Below are 10,885 nucleotides of genomic sequence, written 5' to 3' on the forward strand. Positions count from 1 at the left end.
CCACCACCGCAACTTCCTGTATCCACGAGATCCCATCTTGGGGCCTGTTCCGGAGCTCCGCCGGAGAGGGCATCCATCACGGAGGGCTTCTACATCAACACCATAGCCCTTCCGATGAAGTGTGAGTAGTTTACTTCAGACCTTCGGGTCCATAGCTAGTAGCTAGATGGCTTCTTCTCTCTTTTTGGATCTCAATACAATGTTCTCCCCCTCTCTCGTGGAGATCTATTCGATGTAATCTTCTTTTTGCGGTGTGTTTGTTGAGACCGATGAATTGTGGGTTTATGATCCAACTTATCTATGAATAATATTTGAATCTTTTCTGAATTCTTTTATGTATGATTGAGTTATCTTTGCAAGTCTCTTCGAATTATCCGTTTGGTTTGGCCAACTAGATTGGTAGTTCTTGCAATGGGAGAAGTGCTTAGCTTTGGGTTCAATGTTGTTGTGTCCTTACTCAGTGACAGAAAGAGTTGCAAGGCACGTATTGTATTGTTGCCATCGAGGATAACAAGATGGGGTATTTATCATGTTGCATGAATTTATTCCTCTACATTATGTCATCTTGCTTAAGGCGTTACTCTGTTTTTAACTTAATACTCTAGATGCATGCTGGATAGCGGTCGATGAGTGGAGTAATAGTAGTAGATGCAGGCAGGAGTCGGTCTACTTGTCACGGACGTGATGCCTATATACATGATCATACCTAGATAACCTCATAACTAAGCTCAATTCTATTAATTGCTCAACAGTAATTTGTTCACCCACCGTAGAATATCTATGCTCTTGAGAGAAGCCACTAGTGAAACCTATGGCCCCCGGGTCTATTCTCATCATATCAATCTCCATTACTTTATTTTACTTGTTTTGCTTTTACTTTTCACTTTGCATCTTTATACCAAAAATACCAAAAATATTATCTCTATCAGATCTCACTTTCGTAAGTGACCGTGAAGGGATTGACAACCCCTAAGCGTTGGTTGCGAGTTGCTACCGTTTTGTGCAGGTACGAGGGACTTGCGCGTGACCTCCTACTGGATTGATACCTTGGTTCTCAAAAACTGAGGGAAATACTTACGCTACTGTGCTCCATCACCCCCTCCTCTTCGGGGAAAACCAACGCTAGCTCGAGACGTAGCATGCACCAGGCGGAGTGGCACTGGCAGCACCGCGTGCCTCTGCCATACCCCGACGTGATCCTGCCGCACGACTGGCATCTGGATCCAGATAGGATCCCAGTGCCAGCGGCGCCGCGGACGGCTAGGGCGCACGCGGAGGAGGTGTGGCACCGGCGGGCGCTGCTGACGCCGGGGCAGCGCCAAGACGCCGCCTACGCATCCGACTCGCCGAACTGGAAGAGGTGGTTCGCCTTCGAGCACGAGGAGACGAGGCGACGCGGCGTGCGCGAGGTCGACCGCAGCATGCCGCCGCCCCCGCTCGTTGTCCGCGAGGAGGACCAGGCGGCGGAGGGCGCCTACCAGGTGACCCTTGCGGCGGTCTAGCGCAAGAGCGAGGAGGACGAGCGGCGCAGGGTGGAGGCGGTGGAGGAAGAGGAGGCTCGGTACGAGGCGGCCATGGCGCAGGCCCTTGCCCTCTCCGCGACCGGGGATTGCGTGGTGCCGCCGATGACCCCGCTGTCCCCTCCCTGACGCAGCGTCAAGGCCGAGCCGGAGCCCGAGCCCGAGCCCATCAAGCGCTACTCCTGGACGGGAGTGCTACGCGAGTGGGTGTCTGCGCCACCGGTTTGGATGGGGGCGTCCCTGGCGCAAGAGCAGGCATACCTCGAGATGTGGCGTCAGCACCGGCTGGCTGAGGAGCGTCGTCGCGGTGAGTACGAGGAGATGCTCGAGCGCGACCTCGAGGAGGAGGCACGCGAGGCTAAGGAGGAGGCGCGCCAGGCCGCGGCTGCACAGGCGGCCGCACAGCCCCCCGCGCCGGAACAGCTGCCCGCGGCCTACATCGCCACTGCCTGGAACACGCCGTTCCCCTGGGCTGGCACTGTGCCAACGCTCATTGACCCCGAGGACGACGACGACGACGTCTAGGGCAGCGCACCACCTCGTAGTTTAGTTTTTTTTTAGTTTTATTTAATGCTAATGTGGACGCGTGGACTCTCGCCGGCCTTCCTGGCCGGCTTTCATGTTTAATTAAGTTGTTTTTATTTTAAATATGCATGCATAGTTAGTTTTTTGTCGGCGCCGTCAAAATGGGTCGGGCGAGCGTAGTGTTGGGCGCATACGCCAACCCAAACACGGAAGCGAACGTCCATGTCCGCCTGGCCGACCCGAACGGACAAAAAGCAACTGCAGAAGATTGGATTCGATGGGTAGATCTACGTACCTATCATGTCATATAAATAGGCTACAAAACTCCACGTATTTTTACAACCTTTTTTTTGCATCGAACTAGGGAGCTTTATTAATGAACTAGAAGTCGATTACAATCCGCCCGTAGGCTACTAATAAGGAAACTAGGGCTCACATCGAGCCAGCTCTCCGTTCCATCTTGGGCACCAGGTCGCTGGGCACATAGATGAGCCGGTTAATTGATAGTCCTTCCGACATGAATGACAGAGAAGGAAGCAAAACTGGTTATCAAATCACCTAGTTCTGAAAGAATGGGCGAGGCAATAGATCACGTATTGTCTCGCGAGTGCCATAGGTTGACTAACTCAAGGCAGTCGACTTGCATGACCACATGTGAGTATCCACGGAGGTTGGCGAAGATCACTCCCTCCCGGAATGCTTTGAGCTCGGCAATGAAGGGGTCTGTCACGCCGGGCAGTGACTTGCTCCATGCTGCTAGGAACGCTAGGTGCGAGCGAGCAACACCACCTGCTCCACCTTTCATAGCGTCGGAATTGATCGCACCATCTGTGTTGATTGTCACCCACCCCACATCCGGTGGCCGCCAACACTGCATGGGAGAAAGCTTAGATTTACTTGCTGGCAATTCCAATATTGTCAACGATTCATGCACCCATTTGATCGCCTGAACAGGGTCATAACCATCCCTGTCATGTGTCCAGTGGTTCCGTGAGGTCCATATGGAGTGCATAATGGTAATAATCTTGAACCTTATGTCGCCAGAAAACATGTCATCGAGCAAGATATCTCTAGCCCAAGAAACTGGATGAAGTCTCGGAAGTGAAAATTCAAACCGATCCCTCGCTGCTATCCAGAAAGCTTTGGCGTCACACAATATATGAGTGCGTGCATCAGATCCTCATTCATGGCTTTGCAGATGTCGCATAAGCCATGAGTTTTGATGTGTCGATACTGAAGAGTGACAGAGTCCGGGAGAATACCTCTCAAGACATGCCATCAGAAGACTCGTACTTTGGGTACCACATGAAGTTTCCAAAGAGCATCCCACATATGTTTATCTGTCCTTGAAGTTTCTGTAATCGTCCCTTCCTCTAGAGTTCTAAGCTCGTTGTGAGTCACAAGAGAACGATACACTGATTTAACAGAGTAGATGCCGGATTTTTCTAGGGCCCAAGCAATTGTATCTTCGCCTCCCGCATAATTCAAGGGGATGTTCAATATAGCCTCTGCATCTCGGTGAAGAAAATTCTGCCTTACAACTTCCACTTTCCAACCTCCTGTGTAGTTGTCGAACGTATTTTTACAACCTGGAGCACCATCATAACACATTAACAGACATACTACATCATTACCGAATTACGTCGGCTCTTATTTTTCCTACCAAACTACAAAATATTACAACACTCCTCAGCTCGAGCAGTCATTGTCAGGGAACCATAGCCCTATTAGAACCCCATAGCAACCACTGGGATCCTGACTAGGTGGCGCCGGTCGCCCTTCATCGTGATCTCGCCGAAACTGTAGGTGCCCGTCACCGACCTCGTCGTGAGGGTCACGGTGATCTCTCTAGATGACCCGGGGAGCACCGTCAGCGCGGGAGGCGAGACATCCAGCGCGATCTCCGGCGACATCCTGGTCATGATGGTGTAGGTCTCCGCCTCGTCGGCCACGTTCGTGACTGTCCGCTTCACGGTCTGTGTGCCTTTGAGCTGTGACACCGTGATCGAGGGGATGTTGAGGTCACAGGGCTGCTGCCCCTTTGGGCCGGAGCCGCAGCGTGAGCCGGTTATGTTTGATACTTCGCTTGGATCAACGTCAGGGATGGAACACAGAAATGTGATGTAATCTTGGTGAGCTGCCAACACAAGCATTGCAATGTTAGATTTGAATATGGCATCACTATGGTAATAATAACATGGAAGGGACATGCTTATTTAACAACAGACTTGCAACACAAATGCACAGTAGGGCAGAAGAGAAATTCACAATAGACTTGCATAAAGAAAATCAACTTACTTGCATCTAGAACTAGCCCAGGATCCAGGGCAGCTTTTGGGTTAACCGCGCCACTGCCATAATCAAATGGTGTGGCCCGTGCAAGCGTCATCATTTCTGACGTGGAGTATTGCTGCGCTCTGAGAGGATGGCTCCCTTTGTCGATCGTATTGGCAGTAGTCATCAAGGCGGACTTTATTGCTGACGGGCTCCACTTGGGATACTTCTGTTTTATTAGTGCTGCAATGCCAGTAATATGTGGTGCAGCCATGCTAGTTCCAGACATCATTGCAAATCCTTCCCCTATTTTTTTTGGCATGCAGAGAATTTGGGTCAGCTCAGAGCCTCAGACAGAATGGCTGTCTTTCAACTTTATTGATTACTACCATTACAAGGGACAAGATTATTTAAACTAGATCAGGTCCTAAAGCATTCAGCATGTGGGCATAAGAGGAATCAAAGCAGCATTTCTTATTTAAAATAGATTAACAAATTATAAGATCATCCTGAAACAAGCTTGTGTGCCATTACTGAGGGATAAACTCTGACAAACTTACCGGCGTAGTTTGCTTCATCTGTTCCATTAGGTGCCCATGCGGACCATATAAGATTGCCAGGAGCGAGTATATCAGGTTTAAGAACATCAGCATCTTGGAAGCTAAAATCTTTTACATCAGGCCCTCGGGAAGAGAACAACGCAACCTGGGGAGCTGAATTGAACAGTGTTGGTGCCAAACCATCTGCAATACCGACTGTTGCTTGGAACGCTGTTGCCCGTCCAGCCCAGTCTCTTGTTGTAGAGGAGTTGTAGTAGTCTATAAGATCCTACATGGCCAAATTGATGTCAATGTGCTATATCAGAAAAATCATTATAGAACTTACATGGTTTTTTTTAACTAATTCTACAACAGCAGCAATGCATACAATCCACATCACTGCTCTGGAAGTATTTGCAAGTTGGTTCCTTGAGATTTGAGACCAATTCTAATGCATGTGAACTTAAATTCTGGCTTCTAAGCAGCTTATTGACAGAAAACAAATAAACAGGCTGATTTACAGTACAGGTCACATCTACTTTTACAAATGGTGTTTGTCTATACATATCTGCACAATAGGCTCCATCGAAGCTAAATACCTTTGTTTTGCTGACATCTGTGATGAGAATCCCAGGAATATTGACAGGCACAGGATCAAACTTTGTCCCTGGATAACTATCTTCTACAGCAACAACAAAGCCAGCTGCACCTAGACTCTTGGCTGTTTGGGACACTTTCTTGATTGAAGCCGTCCCAGAAATATAATTAAAAGAATAGCCGCACAATAGAATTTTCCCCTGAACTTTCCTCTTATTTAAGAGTTCTGGCCTTTGACAATCTAGTGCACTGTACTTGGTTGAAGATGAACCCAGCAGAGCATCAGTAGCAGAAATCAGGCCAAACGATTTATTTCCATGTGTTGCAGCTGTAGTCAGATAAGATAATTGTCAACTAACCACAGGTAGAAATGTTAATTGCCAGAATACCAGCACCAGTCACAGTACTATAAAATGGACATTTGTTGACAGTTATTACAAGATTACACAGAAGGACTTCAACTCTACAATCAAGAGCCTACAAAGAGAACAAAACACATTTTCCAACCAAAGCATTTTCACAATCAGATGAAAAGATGCTGGATAAGTAGTATATTAGGATCTAATAAGAGTCTGGGTACATAGTACAATGGGAACTCGAGGTAGAGTCCATGTGTGGACACTAGCACTATAAATAAGTGTGGGGCTCGCCAAGGATACTTTTATGACAGCATGCATCAATCGATGCAGAGATCAGTGGGACTACATCTTTTTGGGGAAAAAAAGAGAGCCAAGAATACTGTTTACATGTTACAAATGCAGGATATTTCTTGTTATGCAGTATGCACCAAATATCCATATGAACTTACGTGATACTCCAAGTCCAGCAATACGCTTTCCATTTCCTAGTATCAAATGATTCTTGTATCTGCGGTCATCAACTCCAGCGGCAACAGTGGTAATCCATGGGCTGAATGACACCAGCGTTTTAGGAAATGGTCCTCCATTTCCTGCAGCTTGGGCAACAAACACGCCAGCTTTTACGGCAGAAAGAAGAGCTGCATCAAAAGGATTGAGAAAAGTAGTCCGTGTAGCTGTTGGTGGGCTATTTGGTCCAACAGAAAGGTTGAGAATGTCAACACCATCTTGAACAGCCTGCAGGTAGCCATCCACATACATTAGCTCCTATATGTTGGAGGCTTACAGTACTAACATGCATTACAGTTATCCAGCAGGTATTCTTTTCATTCATCGCACAATACAGTCTATGGATAATACAGTAGCAAGTTATTACATTCTAGAGATGAGTTTCTAAAGTTACCATTGCAAGTATTTCGTTGTATATCTTGCATGAAATGGAACTCTAAAATTCAAAGCCATACTAGTGAATGCAAACCAGAATTTGAACCCAGAGTTTTTCGATAACTGAAAGTTAATAGCTCCCACTTGATTTAGAAGTAAGCAGGCGGCTCTGTTTTGGGGTTTATACACCCCAAAGGCCAAATCTGTGTCACTTAGATGATCAATCCTACCAAGTACCAAATGATATAGTTAATAGTTTACCAACCATCCCTTTATTTTTCAGTCAACCTCTCAAGCAAATGAACAATGTTGTTGAACTGTTAGATAATGTAACATCATAAATCACATCTTTCAACCCCCAAGGCCATAACAGTCATAAAGTTGTCCCTGGTATCTACTCAATATCAAGTACGGTAAACTGTTGGTGGGAAGAATGATAAAAATCAAATGTATAGTTTGGTGAGAAGTTTGGCGAAATTAATAGTGTACCTGATCAATCGCTGCCACGACGTCAGATACATAACCACCAAAAAGCCTGTAAAGAACCTTGTACACAGCTATCCTGACAAAGTGACAAGCACAAACTCAAAAAGGTAAGTCATTGTGAGGAAGCAAGATCAAAATGGCTCTCTCAGTGAATCCAGCTATGATGATACTGAGTACTGACTACTGATGAGTGATGAGTGCTTATGTTCTTCTGCCAAACAGATATTGTTTCTTTCTTTTTTTTTGGAAGGAAACAGGCACTGTACTTGCCCTAACAGGATAATGCTAGTCATACAAAGATAGAACAAAGCAAAAGCCTATCTTTGAGGTAGGTAATTTAGCATTGCTGTTGGCTGCACAAGGTTTAACTTTGTTCAGAAATTCCAAGGAAATCAAAACTTACCTAGCTCGTGGAGCCATGCCACTTGCTTTGCCAAATTCGTAGCCATGCATTCGCACCGCAATTCCATTGTTTCCAGCAGCAATTGCAGCTATATGACTGTTGAGGGAGGGGTAAAAGGTAAACATATATCAGATAATCCGTGCCATTTTTCACATGACCAGAATGACTTTCTGTCAAAACCAACGTTGCAAACAATCACATTGATTAAATATGAAGATGGTGCTTGGAACGGAAAGGTTTACTTTACAGGCCAACCATCATCATTTGAAACAAGATGCTCACAGGTTTGGAAGTTATAAGCAGATTTTTTTTTCATGTGTGGCATTTTTAGTGCAACAAAGCACAACAAATTACTTAATAAGAGTGAAGTGTATCATCAGGAGCATTACCTTCCATGACCATCGCCGTCTAATGGAGATGCAAACTCAACATCAGGATTAAACGCTCCAGCAGCAATTGCAGCTTTTGCAAAATGTTGGGCCCCAACTATCTTCCCATTGCAGAAGCTTCTTTGTGTTACTGGATCTATCTCACATTTCCCCTTGTAACGAGGAACAGGTCCATAAGGATCAGTTCTGTGGGTAGAGAAGCTTGGATGTTCAGGATAAATTCCTGAATCCACAAAACCAATCACCACATCTTCGCCTGCTCTATCAAATCCACCTCCTGTTGGCCATACCGCTGTTGTCAATCCAAGAAACTGTGGAGTGTGTGTTGTCAATTTCTGTATCTTTGTATCTCTCTCCACGTACTTAACACCTGGGGCTTTCCTTAAGAAATCAGCCTAACACAGTGGAACATTACTGCATTTAGCCACGATAATAATGCAAACTAGAAAGGAAAACATATGAACTGCAGAAAATTTATGATGCCAAATACCTGCAGAGATGACATGTGAACTGCAAACCCATTAATAAGATGATGGTAGCTATAAAGCTTCTCGTAAGTTCCCGCTACAAAAAGCGAGTCCAGAAGCTTCTCATGGTGCCTTCGGAGGTGAAGAGAGTATGATGTGACAGCCTCACTGCAAATCAGGAAAATTTGGAGTGAGCACAGACTATTATCTTTGCATCATAGTATTAATGCTTCAATTAGAGAGGGTAGTTCCAAGTGTAACTGAAGTACTCAAGTTGAAAATTGCAATTCATCAATAACATGTCCTATTTACAACAGTGTGAAATCTCCCAAAATAGACTTGAAAAATCATGAATGCCAGGCAACACAAAGCAAATGTTAAGAGACATGGCCAAGAATATCTAGCAGAGTACAGTACCTGGTAACATCCATCTCTTGATCCAAATCCGCCGCGGTAGCTGGAAATCCTTCCACTCCACCTGCGTAGCTCACAACCGGGTCGCCTTCCATGGTAACAATGTACACATCATGCGTCCCAAGTACCACTTGTGGCACAAGTGCAAGAAGCAAACAGGCAAGGCCGAGCCCCTTCATCTTCACCTATGTCAGAACAGCAACACTGCAGAACCTTTCAAGAAGAGAGACCATCAGAGACAAGCACTTAACATGAGAATCAGCTATAACATGAGAATCATAATTCATAATAGTGGCAGCTATTGGGCATTAGGTGGTAAGCATGACGGCAAATGTGCAACGACTATATGCCTGTACTGCACTGATGCCACAGTAAATCACACACCGCCCCAGCCACAACAGGAATGGTCCCCATGGTGCCCACCATTGTTCTGTGATGCCGGAGTTTCCGATCTCATAGGTCTCCCATGAGTATGCATTCATGGGACCTCTTAAATTAGGCTGCCCGGTGATATTAATGGCCCTTCAGAGCGAGCGGCTACATGGCATGCACAGTGTATGCATTTCGTATCACTCCATTCCCCTCAGTGGAGAACAGGTGGGCACTCACTCAGTTGAAACTTAACAGTATACTGCTCCACTGAGAATGGTACATCAGTAAAGATCTCTGGATTACGGATTGAATAAAAAATTATGGAGTGCAGTGCGAACACTGAAGAGTGAATCACAGCCGAAAAGCAGTGAGAGGTTAATCTGAAGCTACACGGCCAGTCATTTGATCCAAGGCGCAGCCGTGGGAACTGAAAAAAAAATCCTGTTTTTCAAACAAAAACGCGTGAAGGAAACTGTTAAATCTTATGCTACAGTTTATACTGTTCCCGATAATGCGGCCATCTTATTATGATACAGTTATACTGGCCGGTTCTAAGCTGTGCTGCTAACACCCTATTAAAACCCAATATGCAGAAGTAAATCGAAAGCAGAAATAAGTTAGAAAATATCTCGCTTCGCAGGGGGGGGACAAATAATGCGAGTCGGGAAACAAGCAAATCACCTGGGAGCCCAAGCATTCCCCGGCGCAGCTCGGCCGCCACCCGGCGTCGGTCGCACAGCCCGCGCCGGCCGCCTCGGGGAATGGCGGCGCGCCCAGGCCGGAGGAGGATGAGGAGGAGGTGGGGGAGCTCCGGCAGCGGCAGCGGCGGAGCACGGGGGTGGCTAGGGTTTGCGGCGCGGTGGGAGAAGGGGGGCAGTGGGGAGCGGGAGCGGGAGTGGGGGAGCAGTGGAGGAGGCAGAGCAAAGCGTGGTCTAATGGCGACGCCTTTGTCTTTGTCTTTTAATGGAGTCCGGAGGGAGGCCTCGAATATAGCAGTTTTTTTTTCTCCTCCTCTTTCGCTTTCGCCACCTCTGCTGTGCCCGTTTCACGTGGGCCGTGCCTCCCGGGCCCGCACGTCGGCGAGCCGATTCGGGCCGCTCGCTGCGGCGTGGGCAGCTGGCGCTCTCCCCGTGCCCCGCCGACGGACTGACCCGGCGAGGCGTGAATGCGGGCGTGGGTCCCCGGCGGTGGCGCGCGGGGCACACCCGTGTGGCTCTCTGCGGCGCGGGTCCCGGGAACCAGTGCGCGAGGCCGGGCCTCGTACGCCGGGTCCAGCGACCTCGTGCCGGCCAGCGGCGTCGGTGTCGGGCGGAGGGAAACGTAGGGAGAGCTAGGAGGCTAGGAGGGCGGCGGCGCGCGGCTCCGTGGAACTGCCGCAGTAGACCACAGATCCTGGCTGGGCCGAGACGCCGGGAGGCTACGTACGGGGGAGCAGAAGGAGACGTTGGCGATGTCAGGGCCATTGTCGCGCGGTTTTTCGAATCCGTCGGCCACGGGAAGGAACAAGGGACCGGACGAGGACGTGCCGTGCGCGCCAGCGTGTCGGCCGACCCGCCGCAGCTCGCGATCCGGCGCAAGGCAGAAGCAGCCAAAGTGGTTGGAGCATCCAAGAGGACCAACACAGTGACCAGAATACGTATAGGATTTCCTATCACTAG

General features: G+C 47.9%; 1 protein-coding gene across 2 annotated transcripts; it reads right to left on the reverse strand.

Annotated features, from left to right (window-relative positions):
* Positions 1-3,538: 3,538 nt before the first annotated feature.
* LOC123148665 (subtilisin-like protease SBT2.6) lies at positions 3,539-10,151 on the reverse strand. Of its 2 annotated transcripts, none has more exons than XM_044568152.1 (11): positions 9,909-10,151; positions 8,859-9,059; positions 8,465-8,609; positions 7,975-8,369; positions 7,586-7,681; positions 7,186-7,258; positions 6,264-6,549; positions 5,458-5,783; positions 4,880-5,147; positions 4,344-4,625; positions 3,539-4,182 (listed from the first exon to the last, which is right to left on the reverse strand). In XM_044568152.1, the coding sequence occupies exons 2-11, from the start codon at positions 9,032-9,034 to the stop codon at positions 3,773-3,775; spliced, it is 2,457 nt and encodes an 818-aa protein (XP_044424087.1). In that variant the 5' UTR covers positions 9,035-9,059; positions 9,909-10,151; the 3' UTR covers positions 3,539-3,772. The 2 variants fall into 2 exon arrangements, with proteins under 2 accessions (XP_044424087.1, XP_044424086.1); XM_044568151.1 differs by having other exon boundaries at positions 8,859-9,068.
* Positions 10,152-10,885: the final 734 nt, after the last annotated feature.

The sequence above is a fragment of the Triticum aestivum genome, chromosome 7A (assembly GCF_018294505.1).
Source record: "Triticum aestivum cultivar Chinese Spring chromosome 7A, IWGSC CS RefSeq v2.1, whole genome shotgun sequence".
NCBI classification, from domain to species: Eukaryota; Viridiplantae; Streptophyta; class Magnoliopsida; order Poales; family Poaceae; genus Triticum; species Triticum aestivum.

Excerpts from the sequence above, each read along its gene's own strand:
- LOC123148665 (XM_044568152.1), bottom strand. The coding sequence starts at position 9,034 with ATGAAGGGGCTCGGCCTTGCCTGTTTGCTTCTTGCACTTGTGCCACAA. Across the intron at positions 7,682-7,974 it reads GACGGCGATGGTCATGGAAG|TCATATAGCTGCAATTGCTG; the intron begins GTAATGCTCCTG and ends CTCCCTCAACAG. Across the intron at positions 7,259-7,585 it reads GGCATGGCTCCACGAGCTAG|GATAGCTGTGTACAAGGTTC; the intron begins GTAAGTTTTGAT and ends TCACTTTGTCAG.